Raw genomic sequence first — 25,982 nt, 5'->3', positions numbered from 1 at the left:
CCGGGGCCGGGAGGGGGGCAGACGAGTTTCCCTGGTGTTGGCCAGAGTGGCCACCAGGGAAAGCTGAGGAGGGCTAGCCTCCCACTAGTTCGAATTAAGGGGCTAAGTCCTCGTGCAATGAGGTTTCCCTAGTTCGAATTAAGTTTGAACTAGCGGTTTGTATGTGTAGCGCCTAGCAAAGTTAATTCCAACTAACGTCCGTTAGTTCGAATTAACTTTGTAGTGTGGACAGACCCTTAGTAGCTAGAGCCCCAGGCTGGAATTTGTGTCCTAGTCCCAGCCTGTGGATGACCAGGGCCTAGTCACTTGCTGTGTGGTGCCCATCTGTGCGGGAATGGGCCTGACCATTGAGAGCCAGTGGTGCAAGTGCTAAGAAGAGCTAAGTCATTACTGATAGAAATGTAGCCGTGTTAGTCTGGGGTAGTTGAAGCAAAATGCAGGACAATGTAGCACTTTATAGACTAACAAGATGGTTTATTAGGTGATGAGCTTTCGTGGGCCAGACCCACTTCCTCAGATCAAATAGTGGAAGAAAGTAGTCACAACCATATATACCAAAGGATACAATTAAAAAAAATGAACAAATATGAAAAGGACAAATCACATTTCAGAACAGAAGCGGGATGCGGGGGGGCGGGGGGAAAGGAAGGAAGGTAAGTGTCTGTGAATTGATGATATTAAAGGTAGGGAGAGTGGGATGTTTGTGAGTTAATGGTATTACAGGTGATAATTGGGGAAACTGTCTTGGTAATGGGTGAGAAAGTTCAAAGTCTTGTTAAGTCCTTGTTGGCAAGTGTCGAATTTTAACATGAATGACAGTTCAGAGGATTCCCTTTCAAGTGCAGATGTAAAAGGTCTTTGTAGCAGAATGCAGGTGGCTAAGTCATTTAGGGTATGTCTACACTAGAAAGTTAGTTCGAACTAACGGACGTTAGTTCGAACTAACTTTCCTATGCGCTACACTAGCGCTTCGCTAGTTCGAATTTGAATCGAACTAGCGGAGCGCTTAGTTCGAACTAGGTAAACCTCATTTTACGAGGACTAACGCCTAGTTCGAACTAGCTAGTTCGAACTAAGGGCTGTGTAGCCCTTTAGTTCGAACTAGTGGGAGGCTAGCCCTCCCCAGGTTTCCCTGGTGGCCACTCTGGCCAACACCAGGGAAACTCTATGCCCCCCTCCCGGCCCCGGACCCCTTAAAGGGGCACGGGCTGGCTACGGTGCCCGTGCCAGGTGCAAGCCTGCCAGCACCCAGCTAGCAGACCCTGCACCTGGCACGGCACAGAGCCACCCACCCGATGCCCCCCAGCCCACCCCCTCTTGCCGGGACCAGGCTGGCGGCTCCCGGGAGCTTGCCCTGGACCGCAAGAGGCGGGCACCTTCCTGGGCTAGTGCGGACATCGTGGACCTCGTCCACGATCTCCTCACTAGGCACAGGAAAGTGGCCGGCTAGGGCAGGAGAGCTGCCAGCCTGGCCACCCAGGACCAGGTGTGCATGAAAATCAAGGGGGTCCACTGAGACCCCCGACACTGAGCCCTGAGCTTACAATGGCCGTCCTGGGTCAGACCAAAGGTCCATCTAGCCCAGTAGCCTGTCTGCCAACAGCGGCCAACCCTAGGGACCCTGGAGGGGATGGACCGAAGACAATGACCAAGCCATTTGTCTCGTGCCATCCCTCTCCAGCCTTCCACAAACTTTGGGCAGGGACACCACTCCTACCCTCTGGCTAATAGGACTCCATGGACCCAACCTCCATGACTTGATCTCACTTCCCTTTCAACTCTGTTCTAGTTGTAGCCTTCACAGCCTCCTGCAGCAAGGAGTTCCACAGGTTAACTATTTGCTTTGTGAAGAACAACAACTTTCTCTTACTAGTTTCAAGCCTGCTACCCAGTCCTTTCCTTTGGTGTCCTCTAGTCCTTCTTTATGGGAACTCATGAAGAACTTTTCTGAATGCACCCTCTCCACCCAACCCCTGCTTTTAGAGACCTCTATCCTGTCCCCCCTCCGTCTCCTCTTTTCTAAGCTGAACAGTCCCAGTCTCTGTAGCCTCTCTTCATCTGGGACCTGTTCCCAACCCCTGATCATGTTAGTTGCCCTCCCCTCTCCCAGCCTTTCTCTTCCCCTCTCCCACCTCCTTTTCCCAGTCTCCCCCAGTTTTTTTCAATAAAGACAGAGTCAATGTTGGAAGAAACGTTATCTTTATTTTGTACATCAATAAGAAGGGGGGCTAGGGAAGGGCAAGTGGAAGGAGGTGAGGGAGGAATGGGGTACGAGCCCCCGATGGGGAGGACTGGGCTGGCTCTGCGGGCTTCTGGGGGTGGAAGCTCTCCTGCAGCCCCCCAATTACTCCCTCTCCCCAGATGGCAGCCTGCGGCAAGTGCAGCCGGGCTGATGGCCGAGTGGTGTGATGTGCCCAGTGTGGGCACTCAGGGCACTCCAAGCCAGAACTTCTTTGCAAGCGGGGCACCCCTTAGAACTGTGTGTCCGGGGTGGGGGTCGGGACCCTTTAAGCGCAGCCCTCGGCTAGCCTGAGACAGTATCTCCATGCTCTAAGTCCTCCTTTTATGCCCTGCCGGCACTGCTTCCGGCCATCATTAAGCCCTGTTCAGAGTCCACTCAATGTGGACTTACTAGTTCGAACTAGCAAAACGCTAGTTCGAACTAGTTTTTAGTTCTAGATGCGTTAGTTCGAACTAGCTTAGTTCGAATTATCTAATTCGAACTAAGTTAGTTCGAACTAGCGCTGTAGTGTAGACGTACCCTTAGAGAGTGTCCTTTCTGGTTAAAGTGGCAAGAAACTGTTTTCTCTTTGTGATCTTGTCTGATATCTGTTTTGTGGGCATTAATCCTTTGGCGAAGTGTCTGAGATGTTTGTCCAATGTACATAGCAGACGGACACTTTCGGCACATGATAGCATAGATTATATTTCTGGATGCGCAGGAATATGTGTTCTTGATCTTATAACTCACTTGGTTAGGTCCAATAATGGTATCAGCAGAATGAATATGTGGACAAAGCTGGCAACGGGGTTTGTTGCAAGGGAAGGTACCAGGGTTGGTATTAGTGTGGTATGTCCTGTGGTGGTTGGTAAGAATCATCTTGAGGTTAGGTGGTTGTCTATAGGAGACTATGGGTCTGTCTCCCAGAGCCTCTTTGAGTATGGTATCCTGTTCCAATATAGGCTGTAGTTTATTGATAATGTGTTGGACAGGTTTAAGTTGGGGGTTGTAGGTGATGACAAGTGGTGTTCTATTGTTGGTTTTCTTGGGTCTGTCTTGAAGTAGATGGTTTCTAGGTATTCGTCTGGCTCTTTCAATTTGCTTTTTTATTTCTCTGGGTGGGTAGTTGAGATTTATAAATGCTTGGTAGAGATCCTGAAGCTTCTGGTCTCTGTCAGTGGGGTTAGAGCAGATGCGGTTGTATCGAAGGGCTTGGCTATAGACGATGGATCGTGTGGTGTGTTCTGGATGGGAGCTGGATGCATGTAGGTAACTGTATGAGTCGGTGGGTTTTCTGTAGAGAGTGGTGTCTAATTTTCCATTGTTGATTTGTACGGTGGTGTCCAGGAAGTGGATCTCTCGTGTAGAATGGTCCAGGCTGAGGTTGATGGTGGGGTGTAGGTTGTTGAAATCTCTGTGGAATATCTCCAGTGTTTCTTGGCCATGCGTCCAGATCATAAAGATGTCATCGATGTACCGTAGGTAGAGGAGGGGTGAAAGGGGACGGGAGTTGAGGAAACGTTGTTCTAGGTCAGCCATAAAGATGTTAGCATACTGTGGGGCCATGCGTGTACCCATGGCTGTGCCGCTGATCTGGAGGTATAAGTTGTTCTCAAACTGGAAATAATTGTGGGTGAGAACAAAGTTCCATAGGTCTGCTATCAGGTTGGCAGTAGTGTCCTCTGGGATAGTGTTTCTAATTGCTTGTAATCCGTCTTCATGTGGGATGTTGGTGTATAGAGCTAAGTCATTACTGTGAGCCTGGAAAGAGCACCTACAACGATGGCATCTAGTGGGGGCCTTTCGGGCAGTGATAGGGACACAAGCTGCAGGGGCAGGACCCGGCCATGGGGGTGGGGGACGCGGGGGGGGGTGCTTTGTTGTATTTGAATTTGAATTGTAGAATAGCAGGCCAAAGTCCCTTGGCTTTCCCATGCAGAGCTCAGACTGGCTTCCAGGGGCTCTGGCACCAGAGGCAGCAGGGCGAGCGCAGTAGGACTAGCGCGACCCTGACCCTGGTGCTAAGACCTTGCGCAGTCCGGAAGCAGACAGAGGGGGTGGTGAGGCAGCGCTGCATGCATGGGGACCCCCCCAAACATCATGCTCCATAAGCAAGCCCAGCCTCCTGGAACAAAAAGCCCGGCTCGGCCTTGTGCATTGCGGGTGGCTCTGGGGAGGAGCAGCTCCAGCAGCTGCGCCCATGTGCTTGGAGTGGAGCGGAGGCCCGCTCTCAGCTCAGGACTGGGCTTAGGAGCTCACATCGGTTCCGGCTTGGGCCGCGCTGTGTAGACTCACGTTCCAATCACCCCACCCAATCTCCTCTCGCTCACAGATACAAAGGTTGCAGCAGCCGAGCAACGCTCAGAGGCCAAGGCTATTTCATGGGCGTGTCGGCTTCCCTGCAATTTGGCCTTTGCCTTCTCATGCCACATATTTGCTTCAAGGGCATTTGTCTATCGGGGCCACGATCACTGGCTCTCTCAGGCAGATCTGGCCACGGCCGTTTCCCTTGCAAGACGATGACGTGTGATGTGCATTACAGTGCTGGGCTACACACTGCAGGACTGGGGACTTAGCAGGGCTTGCCTGACAAGCACAGGATAAACTGCAACCCATTTCTGACTCACGCCTAGGGCCTTAAGTCACATGCTGTGTATTTACCCAGTGCTTATCCCTCCCCTGCTGTCCCGAGGACACTGTATTGCGTTGCTCAGCTGGGCCTATTGCTTACAGCTGCGGGGGGGGGGGGGGGGGGGGGTGATGGACCTGCTCTCCCATGGGACAGAGCCATAGACCTGCAGGCAGGAAGGGACCATGAGCACTCACTAAGTCCATCCATGTTCTTTTTGCTTTGTTAGCCCGGCTGAGGCTGGGAGCCTTGTTTGCAATGACAGCAACTTGTGTCTGGCAACTGTTGCATACTTGGCGTGCAGCAGCTGTTGTGTGTGGAGGGGCAGGAGCCCAGCCAGGGATGGAGGCGTTCCTCCCACTGGGGCGGGGACAGACACATGGGCTCCATGCAGAAACCGTGCTAAAGGGCAGCTCGACTGGCAGCCTGGCTCAATACACAGCCCCAGTAGAAAGCCCAGCTGGGTTCCATTCCACAGGGCGGAGCGAGGGTGAGAAAGTGACTAACAACAACTAGCACCAGATTCAAAGCACTTTGTGCCCAACCCGTCCCGGCCACAGAGGGCGAAAATGACTAACCCCCCGCAGGAAGCGTACTCACAGATGTCTCCTAAGCCTGCCATGGTTCCCCTTTGGTCTGGCTGTTTCAGGGTCCAGCATGGAAAAGAAACTTGAAATCAGCCTGGCAGGTTCCTGTCGCTTACTGTGATCCAACCTTGTCACAAGCGCAATGCTTTGGGTGTCCTTAACATCTGTTCCGGGGCCTATCTGGCTACGCCAGGGCTACGTCTAGACTGGCAGGATTTTCCACAAATGCTTTTAATGGAAAAGTTTTCCGTGAAAAGCATTTGTGGAAAAGAGCGTCTAGATTGGCAGGGACACTTGTGCAAAAGCACTTTTTGTGGAAAAGCGTCTGTGCCAATCTAGACGCGCTTTTGCGCAAAAAAGCCCCGATCGCCATTTTCGCCATTGGGACTTTTTGCGCAAAACAAATCTGAGCTGTCTACACTGGCCCTTTGTGCAAAAGGCCTTTTGCCCGAACGGGAGCAGCATAGTATTTCCGCAAGAAGCACTGATTTCAGACAGGAGGAAGTCAGTGTTCTTGCGGAAATTCAAGCGGCCAGTGTAGACAGCTGGCAAGCAGCTGCTTTTGCGGAAAAACTTGCCAGTCTAGACACAGCCCCGTAGTTTTCAACCTGGGGCCCAATCAGCACACAGCTGCAGCTGTGATTTTTCTCAAGGCCATATGAATATCATAGATATTGTGCAGATAAACAGGCTGAGAACCACCTCGCCTCTAAACCAACATGTAGGCTGCAACAACAGGAGGGCTGGAGATCAGGGCTGACCTGCACTTGGGACTGGGATAACGGGATGGGCACAGGTCATGTGGCATAATTGTGTTGGGGAGACACCAGGACTGGAATAGTTGTGAGGGGGTTGCAGCAGTTGAGCAGTGTGTGGGGATACTTGCCCAGAGGGACCTGCCTCTAGTCTCCGGGCTGGCAAGTCTTTGCTTTCATGAGCTATTAAACAGCACCTGGTGTCTTGGCATCAGCTTTAGTAAAATGTAGGATGGTCCAACAGCTTGTTTGCCTCCCAAGAGGGGGTGTAAAGTCACCAGCCACTTGTGTGCCATGTTACACCATCTTATTCTGCAGGTTTCACCTTGAAGCCACAAGCTGTTTGTTCTCTCCCCAACTGCAGCTCAGGCTGCCTAGGACAACTTACCTCACAGCTTATTTCTTGGATCCTTCCCTGTGCCTGCCCCCCTGGGTTAATTAATACAGAGATCTCCCTATCTCCCAGGACTGGAAAGGCTCTTGAGAGGTCAGCCAGTCTACTCCCCTGCCCTCATGGAAGGGCCAAGTATCATCCCAGGCAGATTTTGCCCCAGATCCCTAAATGGCCCCCTCGAAAATCGAGCTCACAACCCTGGGCTCAAACCACTGAGCTATCCCTGTCTCCCCGCAGGTTCTGCCCTTCAGTTGCAGTGGGGTTGCCTCAGGGCTTTAGCTGGTGTTTCAGTCCTGCAGGGGCAGCAGCAAGGCTTGGAGTGCCTGCCTCATGAGACTTTGTATAAGGATGTTAAAATGCGGTTAACCGACTAGTCGATGGAATTTCTCGTCGATAGGCACGTCCACATTCCTGCTTTGAAATGCAGAACTCCACCGGGGGGGGGGGGGGGGGGGAGTCCTGCTGACTCTGGGCTGCAGGCGGGTGCCTGCTTTGAAATGCAGAACTCCACGCGGGGGGGGGGGGGAGAGTCCCGCTGACTCTGGGCTGCAGGCCGGTGCCTGCTTTGAAATGCGGGGGCTCTTGTGCATTTCAAAGCCATGGAGCCTGGGGTCAGCGGGGGACTCCCTTGCAGGCTCCAGGGCAGCTGCCCCTTTGCAACATGCAGAGGCAGCGTTTTAAAGGGGCAGCTACCTCACAGCTGATCCTCGGCTCAGCTGTGAGGTGGCTGCCCCTTTGAATCACCATCTCTGGGCGTTTCAAAGGGGCAGTGGAGCCCGGGGTCAGCTTGGCTGCCCCTTTGAAGTACCCCTTCTCCCTCCCCTCTTTGCTGCCTCTATCTGATAGAGTCAGTGGGGGAGGGGATATCGATTAGTCAACTCGTCTTTAACATCCCTACTTGGAACTCAGCTTGCAGCCCCCACACGGGTTTGAAAGTATTTCCCAGCGCTCACTCCAGACTGAACTGGAGCCCTGCTGTCCCTCCTCCTGTCCCAGGCAACCCGGCTGGGAGGGGAGCCTTCTCCTTTGCAGCTCCTGGCTCCCCATGTGCCTCAGTGACAGTCCAGCTCCTTCTGCACTTCATCTGAACCCTTCCCATCAGCTTTCCAAGGGACGGGGCTGTGAGCAGGAGGCAGGCGCTGGCCAGGGAATGGATCCCACGAACAACATCCTGCTGTGGCCCAAGAGGAACTAGGAGGTGGCCAGGCAGTTCCTGGGGCCAGCCACAGCACGAGCGCAGCACGTGTGACTAGGGTGAGCAGCGAGGGAGGCGAGGGACAAACATACCCGGCCGGGCAGCAGCTCTCGGTGATCAGATCGGATCAGTTACACCGCGGATGCCAAGAACCGAGCCAGCGTTTTCAGGGAGCGTTTCCTGCGAGTCGCCAGGGCTGGGCTCGCTCTGAGTCCCCCAGCTCAGCTCCCTGCCATGGCAGAGTCACCCCGGGGAACCTGTGCCCCGTGCCATGGGCCACCCCAGGGAACCCCTCCAGGTCACACACCCCTGCAGCACCTTGTACCCCAACCCCGCCCTCGGCTCGGCCCAGCCCCGGCGGGGTGCCGCGCTCTCCCCCCTCCGGGCTGGCGGGCGCAGGGGCCCGGAGCGCTGCGGGCGGTGCGCGGCTCGCCCGGCCCTGATTGGCCGGGGGCGGGGCCCGAGGTGCGGGCAGCGCCGGGCCCCGCCGCCCAGCACTGGGGCCGGCGCAGCTCCCCGGGGCGCAGCGATGGAGCGCGCCCGCCCGCCCGCCGCCCCGGTCTCGCCGCGCGTGGACCTGGTGCTGGGCGCCACGGCCTGCTGCCTGGCCTGCGTGGTCACCAACCCGCTGGAGGTGGTGAAGACCCGGCTGCAGCTGCAGGGCGAGGGGCGGCCGCGGGGCACCTACCCCCGGCACTACCGCGGCGTGCTGCGGGCGCTGCGGGCCGTGCGCCGCGCCGACGGGCTGCGCGGGCTGCAGAAGGGGCTGGCGGCCGGGCTGCTCTACCAGGCGCTGATGAACGGGGCCCGCTTCTACTGCTACTCGCACGCCGAGGACAGCGGCCTGACGCGGCGGCCCGGCGGGACCGTGGCGGCGGGGGCCCTCGCGGGGGCGCTGGGCGCTTTTGTGGGCAGCCCGGCGTATCTGGTGAGTCCCCGCCGCGCCGCCCCCGCACGGGCCCTGGGGCGCGGGGCGCTTGGAGGGCTGGAGCCCGGGCCCTCGGGGAGCTGGCGCTGCCGCTGCGTTTGCGGAGGAATTCGGGCCCTTTGCGCTCGGCCTCGGCTGGGGGAAGGCAGGTGGCTGCCTGGGCCAGGCGGAGACAGGACCGGCGGTGCTGGGCGCCAGGGGTTATCCCAGGAGCAAGGGGGACATTGGGGGCACCTCTTGGGGGAGCCTGCGCCCTTCCCTGCGCCGGGTGCAGAGTCCCCTCCACAACACACACGCTGCTGGGCTGCAGCTTGGCTCCATTTTGCATGGAGATTCCAGGCTTGTTCGAACCCCCGAGGTCCAGGCAGCAGTAACCCCCAGGCCATGCCTCGCCACGTTCGCCAGAGGCGGGAATCGCACCGAGGGGCAGGGAACAAACCAAACCGGCCCCAGACAGAGAAGGGGCAGGGGAGGCCGACCTGGACCTCAGCACAAGGTTCTGTGAGAAGGTTGCACCACCTGCCCCATCCATACACTGGATGCTGTCTGAACTAGCTGGCCCTGTCCAAGCCCTGGGGCGTTTAACTGCACCCCTGTCTCTGCTTAAGCTGGAAACGCTGGGACGCTCCGGAGAGGATTGTGGGGTCCCGTGCTACCTGGCTCATGGTGTCTCCTTGGTAGAGGTGGCAGTGCCTGAGCAGCTAGGCCCCAGGGCCTCTGAGAGGAGTGGGTCAGACTGAAGGGGCAGCGGACTGGCAAGGGAGACAGTTGGCTCTGTAGGATGAACAGGCGTCGTGTTCGGGCCGCCTCCAGCCTGTTTCCAACTGGCCAGGTTTGCATCTGGAGTCCCTGTGAAGCACCTGCGTGATGCCCCCTTTGCTAGCTCTCCTGTGTGCAGAAGGCTCAGAGCCCCTGCAGGAATGCCACAGTGATGGCTCATAGGGGCCTAGCAGGGAACTTGAGTGGGGAGAGCAGCTGGCTGGCTCCTCTGGCACAGCCATCCCCGCCAGCCCACCTCTGTGCTGCAGGAGGAGCCCGAGTGTTTCCAGAGCAGTTTGGGCAGGTGGGCTGCACACGGAGCGAGTTCTGGAGGAGACTTTTGGCACCCGGACACCTGGGTTCAAGTCTTAATAAGGTCGAGGGGGAGGGGGGTTGGTCTTGGCAAGTCCCTATCCATGCACCTTGCAGAGCTCCCCCAAAACGGGAGTGCTCTCTGCCTGCCTGGACAGCCCTGGGAGTGAGATGGGCCGGAGCACTGCACGTCCTGCCACATGGGCCGGAAGGAGCGGGGGCAGACGTGGGAGACTGGGCCAGGGTTAAGAAGCATTACTAGAAGGCTGTGTCTAGACTGGCATGACTTTCCGCAAATGCTTTTAACAGAAAAGTGTCCGTGCCAATCTAGACGCGGTTTTGCACAAGAAAGCCCCGATCGGTTCTCAGCTGTCTACACTGGCCCTCTTGCGCAAAAGCATTCATGCAAGAGGGCTTTTCCTGAATGGGACAGTCATTGTATTTGCGGAAGAACACTGACAACCTTACATTAGATCATCAGTGTTCTTGTGCAAATTCAAAGCGGCCAGTGTAGACAGCTGGCAAGTTTTTCCGCAAAAGCGGCCACTTTTATGGAAAAACTTGCCAGTCTAGACGCAGCCGAAGTGTAGAGGGAACCCAAGATTAAAGCAGAGGGGCTGTGGGTCAGACTGGCTTAGCTGTAGTGGGCAGCTCAGGACTGCACCCGCCAGAGTTCTGTGGGTCAGGACTGGGGACATGGCAGAGTTAGGGGGAGGGTGGGGAAAATGAATGAGAGAAACCATCCAGCCTGGAGTAAGTACTCTAGGCAGGGATGGCAGGGTTTCAAGAGTCTGGTGGGAGGCTCGCTGTGGGGTGCACAGCTGCTCGATCCGGAGGGTGACTCAGGAGCAGCATCTGAACTCAGCAGAAATGCAGCATTGGAGGGTCTGCAGGCTGTGTATGTCTGTCCTGGGACTGCCGCTGTCGCTCCCCTGCAGCCTGAGCTGAGGAGCTGGTGACCTTCACCCAGCCCTCTAAAGAGGATGTTCCTTGGGCTCTGAGGAAGAGCAGAGACTGGGGGTTGGCAGCTGCAAGGAAAGAAAACAGGGTGGCTCCAAGTCTGAAAAGGAGCCAGGTAGAGACCTGTGCAACCCACAGCCAGCTCCTCTCTGGGGAGACAGGCAGGCTCCAATGAGGCAAAGCAAGGGCAGGGGGCTTGACTTGATGGCTACAACACGTTGGCCTCTAAGACACAGACACCTAAAGTTAGGCTCCTAAATCCAAGTTTAGGTGCCAAATTAAATGGCTTGATTGCTCGAGGGAATCCCAGGACCACTTCCAGCAGCTCCCCTGCTTAGCGGAGGGGCAGAGGAATTGCTCCGTGCCTCAGGCCAGGGTCCAGCTGCTCTAATGTTGGGTCCCAGCACCAGCTGCTCCAGAGGTTGCAATAAACCCCCCAGGAGGGCAGGTTAGAGAAGAAACTTCCTGTTAGGTTATGTCTGAGGGGGAGGCTACCCCAGTGGGGGACTATTGACAGCAGCACATGGGTTTGGGACAGGACCTCCTGGACTTGGGCTCTTTGTGGCTGAGGATGGAGAGCAGGGTGCAGTCCATGGGAAGTGGGTGCCCTGCTGTTTCCCAAATCACTAGGACAAGTGGCAAGTTGGGGCCTGGATCGTCGCTCCTTTACTGGAAGAGAGGAGCGGGAGTGGTTCAGTGGGGTGGCGCCCGCTGGGGCCTGAGCCAGCCCCGCTACAGGGGTGTCTGACTCGCGTGGAGCGGCTGGGTGCAGCCTGGCCACTTGCTCCTTTCTAACGTGGCCAGTTCCCTTTAATCACGACAGGTCAAAACGCAGCTGCAAGCCCAGACAGTGGCAGCCGTGGCTGTGGGGCATCAGCACAACCACCAGGTGAGCAGGGGGCTCTGGGATCTGCCAGCGTCTTCCCGGTGGTGCCTGTGTGCTAGCGCCGGGGCTGGGAGGGTGCAGGCTGTGCTGTGCACGTGTCGGGGTTGGGTACCCAGGGGAGCTGCAGCTGCCTCTCTGCAGGCCTCTGGGTGTCAAATTCGCCCTGGGACCTTGCAACAAGTGTCAACGTGTCGTGCTCCAGAGGGGCTTGCTTGAAGCCAAGTTTGATTTACTGGTTCACAGGCAGAGAGAAACGGGGTTAAAACAATAGAAGCCAAAACACCTTCTGTCTCCCCTCCCCTGAGCCTCTGCTTGCCAGGCAGCCTGTCCCCCCAGCAGGGTCTGCCCGCTGCCCTTTTAGCCCTGCCACGCCCCAGGAAAGCAGGATAAGGGACCTCAGGAGGGAGGGTGGTGGGGTGGATTCTGGAGTGGACGTGGGGATAAGGTATTCGCCCGGGGGGCAGGCTCAAGCCCCGCCCACCCTGGGGGCAGCAGGACAAGGGATCAAGCTGGCTCCCCTACCCAGAAAGCAGGAGTGAGCTGACCCCCTGGCCAGGCTAGTTTCTACATTTCTGCCCTGGCTTCGTGGTGGTGTCCCACTGAGTACAAGGGGGTTGATGATTCTGTCATCAGCCCTTCTCCATGGGCTCTGCAGGAGTTAACCCTTAGCTGCCTTTGGCCAGCGATGCCTCAGCGTTCACACCCATCGAGATTCGGTCCACTCCGAACTCTCTACGCCAGGCATGTCCAAAGTCCGGCCCGGGGGCCAACTGCGGCCCGTGTTCCGGTTTAATACGGCCCCACAGGTAATCTGGCAATATCTATCTTTTATGGCCCCCAACGAATCCATATGTATTGAGATGAATACATTGTAAAATCTCAGTTAATGTCAGTTGGTCTAAATCAGTTACAAATAGATTTGGACACAACATGTATACTTGGTGTTATGTTCCTGTTCATAATTTTTGAACTTAAAAGTTGACAGACAACCTTTATTACCAATAATATGTCATGTACTTTACAATGTTCCTGACATATATTTCAGCTTCCTGGATTTTTTTCATCTGGCCTTCAGATATGAAAGGCAGAGTGATTTAACACCTGTTTAGATTTGTCATCCATGTGACGAAATGAAAAGTATGCCGTTTGCAATAAACTTTGCATAAAATAGTTAATTTGCATTTAATTTTAATGGTTCAAAGAATGTCAGGCAAAATGGTCGGCCCTCACGCATGTTCACTTCATCAAATCTGGCCCTCTTTGAAAAAAGTTTGGGCACCCCTGCTCTACGGGACAGAATTCCTGTTCTCCGCAGTAGGGCCATGTGCACAGCGCTATGGGGACTGATGCGAGTGTGTGTCTGTGGGTTTTGTGTAGTAGTTTCATGTGTGCCTGCATGGATGTGTAAGTGCATGCGGGGTCTATGTGTGCAAAGAAATGCCTGGGTGCGTAGGGGCAGCAGATGTGTATGCCTGCATGCCAAGGAGTGGGTCGAGGAGCTCCAGGTGAGCGGTGCGGGGGGGCCATGGGGCCTGACACGAGCGTCTCGCTGGGCAGGGATCCAGGGATAGGGTTGGCCTATCCCCTTCCAGTGGGCCAGTCTCCTGCCCCAGCCTTCTCACATGCGTGTGCAGTGGATGTGATCTGCGTGGCAGAGGCGTGTGCTCATGATACATGTGGTGCATGTGTGACATGCAGCAGCACATGCCAGATCTGTGTGCTGGACGTTCTGTTTGGCCTGCGGAGTGAGGCCTCCTGGCACCCGAGGAGCGGGGAGCCGCTGGGTCTTTGTGCGTGTTCCCCTGGGACTCACTTGTCCTGTTTCCTGGGCACCCCTGGCTGAGGCTCCTGCTGCAGCCTTGCTCTGTACAAAGCCACTCCCAGCAGTGTGCCTGTAGCTGCCCACACCGAGTGTTTTGCTACAAGAAAGTTGCTGAATGGGAGGAATGGGCCTGGCGGGGGGATGTTGTCACCGGCCATTTGTTGCTGGCGCTTCTGGTGACGTTGGCTGCACCGGGCTGTTTGCCTTTCTCGGCACGGCAGCCCACACGACGCAGGTTCCAAGGTCCTCGGCGCTTGGATTGGCTCCGCTCCTGGGGGCGGTGGAGGCCAAGGCCCGGGCTGGCCGGGACTGTGTGTGTCTGTCCCAGGCTGTCACCTGGGAGGGGATTGTGGGAGTGGAACCCTGCCAGCCCCTGGCTCCTCTGCAGGCCTGGTGATCTCAGACACCAGCTGGCAGGCAGCCTCTCTGCCAGGCTGTGTCCTTGGCACCGGGCGGCCTGGGCTACATCGGAGCCACAGGCCCTGCCCCCGGGTACTGGATCAACCAGAGATCCCTAAACCCTCCTGTTTCCTGCCACCTCAGTGTCCCCTCATCTGTCTGACTCTCTGCCCAGGGTGTCTCCAGTGCCTTTGAGACCATCTACCGGACGCAGGGGCTTGTGGGCCTGTGGCGAGGGGTGAGCGGTGCCGTACCCCGCGTCATGGTGGGCTCTGCGGCGCAGTTGGCCACCTTCGCATCAGCCAAGGAGTGGGTCGAGGAGCTCCAGGTGAGCGGTGGGGGGCGGGGGGCCTTACGCGCAGAGAGCTGGGCAGGGATCCAGGGGTAGGGTTGGCCGATCCCCTTCCAGCCGGCCAGTCTCCTGCCCCAGCCCTTGCCTCCGCAGAGGGGCACTTCGCAAGAGGCCCGTTTCCCAAGCACACGCGGGTCCAGGGCCCTCTGAGGCCAGCATGAAGCCCCAGCCTGGTCTCTAGGGCCCTCAAGTGTCCCGCGAGCCAGTCGCTTCCCACGCAGGGCTCCTGGCCTTCGTGTGCCCCAGGCAGGAATCCCAGCCGGCCCTGTGGAGTGACCCGCTGCCGGGGGGCCGTGCAGAGCACTAGCTGGAAAGGCAGCCGCCTGCAGGACCCGCTCTGCCGTCGGGCGGCCGCGCTGTCTTCCTCGCACCAGATTCAGTCACGGGGTTGCAGAAATAGGCCGGGAAGGGGCGGGACCAGGACACTTCTGTGCCCCCCCACAGACCCTGCCTGGCTGGCTGGCGGGGGAGTGCCTGAAGTCTGCCCCTGCCCCTCCCCCTCGGCGCCTAGCGAAAGCCGCCAGGTGTCCTGCCAGGGGCGCATGGTGCCCGGGGGGGGAGGAGACTTTGCGCCTCCCCAGGGCCTGATTGGCCATAGGGCAGGGGAGCGGCAGGGTGTCCGTGGGCCGGATCCGGCCCCAGAGCCTCTTGCCCGCCCAGCCTTGGCGACAGTGGCACATCCCCCATGTCGGGTCAGACTCAGCCCTGCTGGGCTGCCGGGTTAACTCACAGCCCCGCCCCCTGAGAGGGGCAGCGGGTGCGTCTGGGTCTCAGGGCCTGCCCTGCCCTCGCTGGCCGGATTGACAGGCAGCTTTGCTCCGAATATAACGCCGGCTGGTGTCCTCCCCTCGGCCCCTCGGCCCTGGCGCTGACTCGGCGCTTTCCCGCCAGGAGAGCAGCAGGGCTCTGGGCCGGAACGAGCTGGCGTGCTGCTCGGGGTGGGGAGCTACGGAAGCACCCAACCGCTCCCAGCCCGCAGAAGAACCACCAGCTGCCTCCTCTCCTGCCACTTGCTGCTTTGACAGGCCCAGCTGCTGCCCCCAAGGCCAGGAACTAATTGCATCTGTCTCTAGGGCAGCGGTTCCCAAACTTCGGCATCACGCCCCCTTTTGAGAAACCTTCACGCTCCCCTCCCCAAAAAATAGCAGCAAAAGTTGGGGTGGCGTGTGGCTGGGTCGCCTCGCGCGCCCCCCGCTTGGGCACCCCTGCTCTAGGGACAGGCTCTGCATTGCGGGTGGATCAGCACTCGTGCTCCGTAGAGTTCACAATTCAGATCCAGGGCTCCAGTTTGGCCCATTAGAGAGGTGGCGGGAACACCCAGGTTGGGGGGATCTGGCTCCGCTTTTCAGCACCCCAAGCTCAGGGGCAGGACTGGCAGCAGATTCAAGGGTTTGATTTGACCTAGGACATAGCAAGGGGGGTTTGTGAAGTTTGGAGTTGGCGTCACCTTTCCAGCCCTTGCCAGGAGCTCCGGGACGGTCTGCGGCCGCGGGGAGGGGGAGACCCTGCCTTTGGGCCTGGCCTGTCTCCACCCTGAGTGAGCAGTGGGTCTCCTCCAGGTGTCTTGGACTCCTAGGCAGCCTGCTCCTAGCTAAGATTTAACCGCCCCCCGGCACATACACACACGCTTACCTGTCTCCTCCCTGCGTGTGTGTCCGTGGGCGCCCAGGCGGTGTGATGTTATTCCCACTGGCTGCCGGTGCTCTGTCTCCTCCCTGCGTGCGTGTCCGTGGGCGCCCAGGCGGTGTGATGTTATTCCCACCGGCTGCCGGCGCTCTGTCTCCTCCCTGCGTGTGTGTCCGTGGGCGCCCAGGCGGTGTGATGTTATTCCCACCAGCTGCCGGCGCTCTGTCTCCTCCCTGCGTGTGTGTCCATGGGCGCCCGGGCGGTGTGATGTTATTCCCACCGGCTGCCGGCGCTCTGTCTCCTCCCTGCGTGTGTGTCCATGGGCGCCCGGGCGGTGTGATGTTATTCCCACTGGCTGCCGGCGCTCTGTCTCCTCCCTGCGTGCGTGTCCGTGGGTGCCCGGGCGGTGTGATGTTCTTCCCACTGGCTGCTGGTGCTCTGTCTCCTCCCTGCATGTGTGTCCATGGGCGCCCGGGCGGTGTGATGTTCTTCCCACTGGCTGCTGGTGCTCTGTCTCCTCCCTGCATGTGTGTCCATGGGCGCACGGGCGGTGTGATGTTCTTCCCACTGGCTGCTGGTGCTCTGTCTCCTCCCTGCGTGTGTGTCCGTGGGCGCCCGGGCGGTGTGATGTTCTTCCCACCGGCTGCCGGCGCTCTGTCTCCTCCCTGCATGTGTGTCCGTGGGCGCCCGGGCGGTGTGATGTTCTTCCCACCGGCTGCCGGCGCTCTGTCTCCTCCCTGCGTGCGTGTCCGTGGGCGCCCAGGCGGTGTGATGTTCTTCCCACTGGCTGCTGGTGCTCTGTCTCCTCCCTGCGTGCGTGTCCGTGGGCGCCCGGGCGGTGTGATGTTCTTCCCACCGGCTGCCGGCGCTCTGTCTCCTCCCTGCGTGCGTGTCCGTGGGCGCCCGGGCGGTGTGATGTTCTTCCCACTGGCTGCTGGTGCTCTGTCTCCTCCCTGCGTGCGTGTCCGTGGGCGCCCGGGCGGTGTGATGTTCTTCCCACCGGCTGCCGGCGCTCTGTCTCCTCCCTGCGTGCGTGTCCGTGGGCGCCCAGGCGGTGTGATGTTCTTCCCACTGGCTGCTGGTGCTCTGTCTCCTCCCTGCGTGCGTGTCCGTGGGCGCCCGGGCGGTGTGATGTTCTTCCCACCGGCTGCCGGCGCTCTGTCTCCTCCCTGCATGTGTGTCCGTGGGCGCCCGGGCGGTGTGATGTTATTCCCACCGGCTGCCGGCGCTCTGTCTCCTCCCTGCGTGCGTGTCCGTGGGCTCCCGGGCGGTGTGATGTTCTTCCCACCGGCTGCCGGCGCTCTGTCTCCTCCCTGCGTGCGTGTCCGTGGGCGCCCGGGCGGTGTGATGTTATTCCCACCGGCTGCCGGCGCTCTGTCTCCTCCCTGCATGTGTGTCCATGGGCGCCCGGGCGGTGTGATGTTCTTCCCACTGGCTGCCGGTGCTCTGTCTCCTCCCTGCGTGCGTGTCCGTGGGCGCCCGGGCGGTGTGATGTTCTTCCCACTGGCTGCCGGTGCTCTGTCTCCTCCCTGCGTGCGTGTCCGTGGGTGCCCGGGCGGTGTGATGTTATTCCCACCGGCTGCCGGCGCTCTGTCTCCTCCCTGCATGTGTGTCCATGGGCGCCCGGGCGGTGTGATGTTCTTCCCACCGGCTGCCGGCGCTCTGTCTCCTCCCTGCGTGGGTGCCCGGGCGGTGTGATGTTATTCCCACTGGCTGCCGGTGCTCTGTCTCCTCCCTGCGTGCGTTTCCGTGGGCGCCCGGGCGGTGTGATGTTCTTCCCACCGGCTGCCGGCGCTCTGTCTCCTCCCTGCGTGCGTGTCCGTGGGTGCCCGGGCGGTGTGATGTTCTTCCCACTGGCTGCCGGTGCTCTGTCTCCTCCCTGCATGCGTGTCCGTGGGTGCCCGGGCGGTGTGATGTTCTTCCCACCGGCTGCCGGCGCTCTGTCTCCTCCCTGCATGCGTGTCCGTGGGTGCCCGGGCGGTGTGATGTTCTTCCCACCGGCTGCCGGCGCTCGGGAGAAGGGGGTTGATCTAACAGGTCCCGTGTCTGGCAGTGGTTCAAGGAGGGCAGCTGGATAGTGGCGTTGGCAGGAGGCATGATCAGCAGCGTGGCGGTGGCCGTGGCGATGACGCCCTTTGACGTGGTCAGCACCAGGCTCTATAACCAGCCCGTGGACGAGCGGGGCACGGTAAGTGTGCCCCTTGCTATGGGGCCGGAGGAGCTCGGGGCTGCCTCTGCCCAGACCACATGCACTGGGGGCTGCGGGTACTTTCCATGGTCATCCCAGCAGGCGGGGGTCTCCACCAGGCAGGCGGGTGGGAGGCCAGGATCCCCACTTACCGATGGTGAAACCAAGACAGACAGTGGCTGCAGAGATTCCTGGTTCACCTCCTGTGCTCAGTCCACTAGGCCGTGCTTCCCTGAGCATCTTCATACGCACCGATGTACCGAACACCCCCGACTTCACAGAACGTCAAATACAAATCCAGACTCTGCGTCTCACGGCTGGGCACAAGTGACCAGTCCTGGACTAAGCCAACCCCCCCCCCCCCCCCCCGGTCACTGTGTGCCAGTCCCACTGCCAGCTGACCCCAGAATGTTGGGGGCTCCTTAGTGCTCTCCCTGCTGGCAGCTCCCAGGGCGTTCGGTGCAGGGCTGTTCATTTTGGGGGCTTGGCTACTGGAGGACCCACCCGCAGCCAGGTGCAGCGGATCAGAGCTGCTGGTTTGGCACCCAGTGTGGACTGGGGAGAAGAGGCAGGAAAGCTCCCGAAGGTGCCTGCACCCACATTGGTGTATGGTGCAGTCATACAGCCGCTCTTTGTGAGTGGATCCTCAAAGCTAAAAATGGGGGCGGGGGCGCTAGTGGATCATCCCTGCTGCTCCTAGCCCACATGAAAAGAAACAGCTGCCTCGCAAGGGGTCCGGAGATGGGGGGGACCGGGGAGGGTCAGGCTCCATCCTGTCCACAAAACCAACTTCTCGCAGGTTTTCATTTGAAAAGAAAGGCCCCAGGTTCTGGCTCCTGTTCCTCTGGTGCAGTCTCGCGTGGGGTGTTTGGCAACAAGCCCATAGGCCTTTGTTACTGAGCCAGAGATTTTCAGCACTTGATGACTTTCATGGCAAAGAGGCGGACACAGAAGGTGCAGTGAGCTGTCCTGGCGGCTCAGGGCAGACTGTGCCAGAGCAGGGCACAACTAGGAAACGGAAATGCAGCTGAACCTCTCTAATCCCTGGCAACACCCCTGGTCCGGCATCGCCGCCCATCTGTGGGCGCTTTGGTGCTGGAGTGTTCGGGGGCAGGGCCAGGCGCGCTCCTGGACTACGGAAGAACCAAGTCCAGGGGCAGAGCCTTTGTGCCCCAGCCAGCCTCCGGGCTGGAGCAGTGCAGCTGCAGCCCCCCAGGGACCAGAGCAGTAGAAGGGCAAGCATTGATCTCCCCTGGTCCAGCGAAGTCCCTGCTTCAGGACCGGTCCGGTCCGCAGGGTGCTAGACCAGGAAGCGTCAGCTGTAGGAAAGGTATTTACAAAGTTAAAGCAGGTCAATTACCCCTTGCAACGGGCTACACTGCTATCACCCCTACAAAGGAGTTAGCCTTAAGTTGCCAGAGGTCATCGAAGCAAACTCAGCGTGTCTCTTAGGGCTAATTACCCCGGATACTGGGGTATAAAAGAAAGACGATTCTCCTTGTTGGGATTTTTTTAATCCTTCCTGGCTTCTGCTTCGAGGTTCAGATTGAGCTGCTGAAAGGAATTTGGTTCCAAACACCCTCTCCGGGGGAGAGCGCAAGCAGCCAAGTCTGTTGTCCTTTGATGTTCCGCAGTGGTGGGCCAGGTGTTGAGGGGTTTTCATTGGCTGGGAGCCCACGCCTGCTGGAAACATTGTTCCACGTTTGTTAATAGTTGCTCCTGCGGACACCGGACAGTCGCACAGCAAACAGGCCTTCCAGCAGCGCCGAGTGCCGCAAGCAACTCACCGCGTTTCCTAAAGTCTAACTGTGTAACTCGAATACCTAGTTAGTGCTAGTGCACAGCTGAGCCAGGCTGGGGTGTGTTGTCCCTGCTGGGGAGAGCCAAGTGCCACATCCTGTCATTTGAGAGTGGGGAAGGAGGGCCCTACAAAATAGTCAGAACCACTCTGCCTCAATTTTTCCTTCAATAAAATGGGATGATACAACGTGGGCTTCCCCCATTCAGACAAGTCTGAGAGCTGATTAACCACTGTCTGCAGCACAGTGTGAAATAGCTTGTGTAGTGCGCTTCGGGAGGGGACGGCAGAGTTTTCAGTAGTGCTCAGCTCTAAACGTGCCTGGCTCTTCTGAAGATCTGGCCTTGCTTGGATGTTAAAGCAGGAGGCGGAGGGTGGAGTCACTGCTATATACAGCATTAGATCGTCGCTGGTATACGTGCTGGCTTCCGATAGGCCTGGGGGTGTTCAGCCCCCTCCAACCCAGGCCCTTCCCCCAAGTCCCCACCCTTGCCCTGTCTCTTCCTGCCCCACTCTTCAGCCTCCAGAACCCAGCCAATCAGCTGATTGTGGGGTGGGAGGAGTTGCTGGGCAGGTGGCACTGACATTTACTGGCAGCTCAAACCCCTGTTAATTTGTTGAGGGTGCGCTGGGGCTGGTCGGTACCTGTGATCACTGGAGCCTCTGTCCGCTTCTGGTGTCCAAACATGGGAACGGATGTTAAATCAGGGCCAGGCAGGTGCCACAAGAATGAACTGAAGTCTGAGAAACAGAGAGCCGCCAGAGGCAGTTCCAGGCCCCGCCCCATGGGCAGGACCCACCTGTGGCACACGTGCAGCCGCTGGCGCTGAGGCTCCTCAGTGGCGCCTTGGCCAGGGCTGGACTGAGGCATGGGCGAGCCGGGCAGCTGCCTGGGGTGCCTGATGGCAGCTGTAAGGGGTGCGCGGGTCCCTGACAGCTGCCATCAGGCGCCCGGCTCCCAAAGCGCTGGCCCCACAGCTGTGGGGCCCTGCACTGCCCAGTGCGCGTGCGCCAGCAGCGGTGGCTGGGCTGGGCAGCGCATGCGCCGTGCGCCCCGGGGGGTGGGCCTTGGGCTGCACGCCAGCAGACGTGGCCGGCCCGCGCATGCGCCGTGCGCCCCGGGGGAGGCGCCGTGCGCCCCGGGGGAGGCACCGTGCGCCCGGGCTCGGGCCGGCCCTGGCCTTGGCCACGCAGTCCAGGCCACGTGGCCACGGCAGCAGTGCCTTCAGGGCTGACCCAGGGCCGTGTGAATGCAGTAGTGGTGCCTTCAGCCTCTGGGGCTACATGGCCACGGTGCCTCTTGGGTGGCCAGGACAGCGTTGCTGCAGCCGCTGCTGCAAGGGGGCACGAAGCCAGGTAATGTTTCCCCTCACTTCCCTCTCCCCCAAGACCCAGCACCCCAGCTTGCTCTGCCACCTTCCCTTGTTCTTGCATCCTACTCCCAGCCTGCTTCTGCACCCCAGCCCTATCCTACTTGCTGGCAGCCCTGGCTCGTGCACCAGACGCCTCATTCTTGTCCCTACCCCAGAGCCTAAGGAGGCCCATAAAATCCACCAACTCCAGAACCCTAGAAAAGTAATTCTGGCCTATGGGAAGCCCTGAACCTCAGTCCCCTTCCCTTCCCCCGCGAGGCTGTGGCACCACAGCAGTGAGCGTGGCTGGCGGGGGAGGGTTGCAGGAGCTTTTTGCTTTTCACATGTGTGGTCAGCGACTCCCGACCCAAACAGGCTCCCGCCTCTCCCATAAATAAAGGAAACGGTTTGTGTTGGACCGAATGTTTCACTTTATTTAAAATGAAGTTTGATCGACTACCCTGAGCACGTGAAAATTAGGTCCCAGGACCAAGCAGGGTCGTTCTCAGCCCGGCCCCTCCCCTTCTAGGTCGGCCCGCAGCCACTTCCGAAATGGGACGTGACCCCCCTTCCAAAACCATTGCCCACCCCTGATCTAGAAGAGGGAGCTTGGCCCTGCTGTGGGGGCAGAGGCCTGGGCAGGTGGCTCTGCGGGGTCCCTTCCAGGCCTAGTGCCCTGGGCAAAGGGGCTGCCTGGGGAAGCGTGTGCTGGCAGCAGGCGGCTCTTTTAATCGAGCACAAAGAGACGAGACCCAGTGGCTGGAAGCTGAAGCTAGACCAGTTCAGATGAGCAATAAGATGCCAGTTACAGGCCATGGGGGGATGGGCAGTGGGTGCAGGTGGGGGGGGAGGCAAGGCCCCAGCTGCCGCCCATTGGCCGAGGCCCCACCCCGCACGACGGGGTGTTGAGGGCAGAACACTGCTCCTGCATCCCCCAAAGCACGGGGAGGGAGGGAGGAAACTGCATGGCCCCCGGCTCCCCAGGCCCGGAGCACAGGGGGGAGGGGCGCGCGGCCCCAGCCGCTCTGGCCCCGAAGCACGGGGGAGGGGCGCGTGGCCCCAGACTCTCTGGCCCCGGAGCACAGGGGGGAGGGGCGCGTGGCCCCAGTCTCTCTGGCCCCGGAGCACAGGGGGGAGGGGCGCGTGGCCCCAGACTCTCTGGCCCCGGAGCACAGGGGGGAGGGGCGCGTGGCCCCAGTCTCTCTGGCCCCGGAGCACAGGGGGGAGGGGCGCGTGGCCCCAGTCTCCTCGGCCCCAGAGCACAGGGGGGAGGGGCGCGCGGCCCCAGTCTCCTCGGCCCCAGAGCACAGGGGGGAGGGGTGCACGGTCCCTGGCTCCCCGGCCTGGGAGCATGGGGGGGGCAGGTGCTTGGGCTGCAACGTTCCCCCCCCCCCCCCCAGCCCTGCAGAGGGCGTTCTGGGGCCAGGCTGGCGGGTTGGGAGGGCTGTGCCTGGATAACCATTTGGACGGCTCGTGGAGGGTTATGGCCAAGTCTCCATCGCTCGGGGTCAGGACGGGGTTTTCTAAATGCACCGCCGGAGCCCGGCCGGACGTCGGCGCTTGGCTGGGGACGTTCCTGGCCGGGGTTCTCTGGCCTGTCTCACCCAGGAGGCCAGGCTAGATGGTCCTAGGGGTCCCAGGTGGCCTCACAGTCTGAGGGGAATTGCACGTAGACTGCAGGTTCTGATGCTGCTCCCTGTGTCCCGTCCCCAGGGCAAGCACTACCGAGGGCTCCTCGACTGCTTTGTGCAGATCTTCAGGAAAGAGGGCATCCTGGCTCTGTACAAAGGGATCGGTCCTGCCTACCTGCGCCTGGGACCTCACACCATCCTCAGCCTGCTCTTCTGGGACGAACTCAGGAAGCTCACCTACCGCCACCAGCAGCATGGAGTTTAAGCCCCTGCAGCCGTGTGGCAAATCTGCCCTGAAACCCCCCATCTGGGAACTCTGGTGGCCCCGGGCTAGCGGGGAGCTCCCAGGGGGCGGGGGGTGGGGAACGGGAGATTTGGCAGCCTGGGAGACCAGGAAGTCAGCTCAGGGCTTTCGGGCTGGGGAAATCACGCCAGAGCTGTGGGGCTTGGGGAGGGAGGAGCAGCGTGTCCCAGCTCTGACACGACTCCCTTCTGGGGCCTTGGACAAGCCCATAGCACTGCCCTGTGCCGTGGTCTCCCCACCTGAAACTGGGATCAGCCTGGCTGCTCCGCAGGCGGTTGTGAGGGTTACATGGCGCTTTGCAAAGGGCACGGATGCGAGGGGCCAGACGATACGTGTGCCAGGTGGATTCTTACCCAGCACGCTTGGCCTCCGAAGGACGTGGAGGAGCCGGGGCTGTTTCCAGGCCTTGTCTGTGGAGGGGTTTCCCTGCTGCAAGCCTTGGCCGCCTTCCCTGAGGGATTCGTATTTAACCCATCGCGCCAGGAGCTGCCACGGGGAAGGATGAACTTGTGGCCACTACAGAGATTTCAGTCTGGAGGCAAACCCTGCAGCAGAGTCAGAGGGCTCTGTCCTACGGGCCGGTACCGGCAACACCTGCTCCCAGCGGGACCTGGCCTGCCCCAGACACGCCACAGAAACCAAAATCAACCAAGAAATGCACTGGGGAGAGGCCCCCCCAGCTGAAGCTGTGACACTTGGGAGAGGCCCCCCCGAAGCTGTGGCACACTCAGGAGAGGCCCCCTCCCCCCCGAAGCTGTGACACACTGGGGAGAGGCCCCCCCGAAGCTGTGACACACTTGGGAGAGGCCCCCCCGAAGCTGTGACACACTCGGGAGAGGCCCCCCAAGATGTGACACACTTGGGAGAGGCCCCCCCGAAGCTGTGACACACTTGGGAGAGGCCCCCCCGAAGCTGTGACACTCGGGAGAGGCCCCCCCTGAAGCTGTGGCACACTCAGGAGAGGTCCCCTCCCCCCCGAAGCTGTGACACACTCGGGAGAGGCCCCCTCCCCCCCCGAAGCTGTGACACTCGGGAGAGGCCCCCCCTGAAGCTGTGGCACACTCAGGAGAGGTCCCCTCCCCCCCGAAGCTGTGACACTCGGGAGAGGCCCCCTCCCCCCCCGAAGCTGTGACACACTCGGGAGAGGCCTCCTCCCCCCCGAAGCTGTGACACACTCGGGAGAGGCCCCCTCCCCCCCGAAGCTGTGACACACTCAGGAGAGGCCCCCTCCCCCCCTGAAGCTGTGACACACTCGGGAGAGGCCCCCCCTGAAGCTGTGACACACTCGGGAGAGGCCCCCTCCCCCCTGAAGCTGTGACACACTCGGGAGAGGCCCCCCCTGAAGCTGTGACACACTCGGGAGAGGCCCCCTCCCCCCCAAGCTGTGACACACTGGGGAGAGGCCCCCCCGAAGCTGTGACACACTCGGGAGAGGCCCCCCCGAAGCTGTGACACACTGGGGAGAGGCCCCCCCCCCAGCTGGGCCTGGAGGAGCCGGCTGCTCAGTGTGACGAGGGCCTTGTGCGCCCACGGGCAGGGGATGGAGGCCGGGCAGGGGGAGGCCATGCCAGGCTGGGTCAGGAGGGCCTGCTTCTGCTCTCCTGGGGCAGGGAGAAGAATGTCGCCTTGAGCAAGGGAGACGTCGGAGCCTTGGCTCTGACGTTCTAGGCCTGCCGCATCTCTGAGCCTTAAACTCCCCCTGCTTGAGTGCCCAGCAGCCGCTGGGTGCTGCTGACCCGGCGCTGCCCCGCTGCAGGCTCAGCTCAGAGTTCACTTGACTCAGCGGATGGTGTCAGGAGCCTGGGCCCGGCTCCAGGGCGCTCGCTGCAACCAAATAAAAGATTTTTCTACTTTCTTATCGGGAGATCTCTCCAGCAGGTTCTTTCTTTGCTGCTGAGCCAGGGTCCTTCCCCTCTTTCTCAGGCCAAGCAGCTGCTTCCTCTGGGGCCATGGTGCCCAGAGCAGACCCACAGGACACCTGGGGGGATATTAGGGGCTGGACGTGATGTGGGGGTCTCCGCTGAGGGAACGTGGCAGCAGTGGTCTCCCAGGCTGGAGAAGGAGGTGAGATCGCTGCAGCTGCAGCAGATTTGGACTCCCCCATCATTGGGCCCCATGAGCACAGCAGGGTCCTCGCGGCCGGACGTGGCACAGGCTTCGCGGGGTGCTCCAGGGAGCAAACCACCCAGCAGGAGGCCTCTGCTGGCAAAGCACAGCCGCCCAGCCCCGCCCCTCCCCGACAGCGCCCGTCTCGGGGGCCTCGCTGTACCCCCCCACTTTCAGTGGGCTGGGGCCGCGGGTGGGGTACAGGTCCCAGGATGAGTTCAGGGGGCAGGCTTGAGGGCTCACGGCTGGGGGAGGGGTTGGGGCTGAGCGCGTAAGTGGCCACCAGGTGAGGTTCGGGTCCCACGCAGCTGACTAGCAGCGCGCCCACAGCCAGCGGCCTGCACTTCAGTGCACGTCACAAAACGGTTCCGCACATGGACCGAAAAGATTAGAGGGAACATTGCTGGGCACCGGATCCTGCCCAGCTGCCTTTTGAGCTCCCTGTGGCCTTGGCTCGAGTGCCGCCTCCGAGCCAGGCAGCGCGCTGCCTGTCAGGAAGAGGACGTGGGTTTTGGGGAGGGGCAGAGTGGGGGCACTGCAGTGCGGGGGCTGATGCACAGAGACCACCATTTTAACTCCCAGCCCCTGTAAGAAAGCCTCCGTGTTACCAGCATGGGGCCAGCGGGGGGGCTGCCCATTCCCCGGAGCTCTATGGCCTGGGGGCTGCCCCATGTCAGGACGTGGGACCCGCCCTTTAGTCACCCCAGGGGAAGCCTCTGGGCTCATCCCCTCTGGGGCCTTTGCCTGGGAAGGGCCCTTGGGACACCAGCTGCTCTGC

General features: G+C 60.2%; 1 protein-coding gene across 2 annotated transcripts; it reads left to right on the top strand.

Moving 5' to 3' along the window:
• The first annotated feature begins 8,237 nt into the window (after window positions 1–8,237).
• Window positions 8,238–24,962, top strand: SLC25A34 (solute carrier family 25 member 34). 2 transcript variants are annotated; one of them, XM_075906329.2, is made up of 5 exons: window positions 8,241–8,709; window positions 11,564–11,629; window positions 14,023–14,175; window positions 17,879–18,013; window positions 22,877–24,962. In XM_075906329.2, exons 1-5 carry the CDS (start codon window positions 8,311–8,313, stop codon window positions 23,057–23,059), a joined length of 936 nt encoding a protein of 311 aa, XP_075762444.2. In that variant the 5' UTR covers window positions 8,241–8,310; the 3' UTR covers window positions 23,060–24,962. The 2 variants fall into 2 exon arrangements, with proteins under 2 accessions (XP_075762445.2, XP_075762444.2); XM_075906330.2 differs by lacking the exon at window positions 11,564–11,629 and having other exon boundaries at window positions 8,238–8,709.
• The last annotated feature ends 1,020 nt before the right edge of the window (window positions 24,963–25,982 follow it).

The sequence above is a fragment of the Pelodiscus sinensis genome, chromosome 24 (assembly GCF_052426305.1).
Source record: "Pelodiscus sinensis isolate ZL-2025 chromosome 24, ASM5242630v1, whole genome shotgun sequence".
Lineage (NCBI taxonomy): Eukaryota > Metazoa > Chordata > Testudines > Trionychidae > Pelodiscus > Pelodiscus sinensis.
This window is presented reverse-complemented; position numbering and strand designations above follow the sequence as displayed.

Excerpts from the sequence above, each read along its gene's own strand:
- SLC25A34 (XM_075906329.2), top strand. The coding sequence starts at position 8,311 with ATGGAGCGCGCCCGCCCGCCCGCCGCCCCGGTCTCGCCGCGCGTGGAC. Across the intron at positions 14,176-17,878 it reads AGTGGGTCGAGGAGCTCCAG|TGGTTCAAGGAGGGCAGCTG; the intron begins GTGAGCGGTGGG and ends CGTGTCTGGCAG. Across the intron at positions 18,014-22,876 it reads CCGTGGACGAGCGGGGCACG|GGCAAGCACTACCGAGGGCT; the intron begins GTAAGTGTGCCC and ends TCCCGTCCCCAG.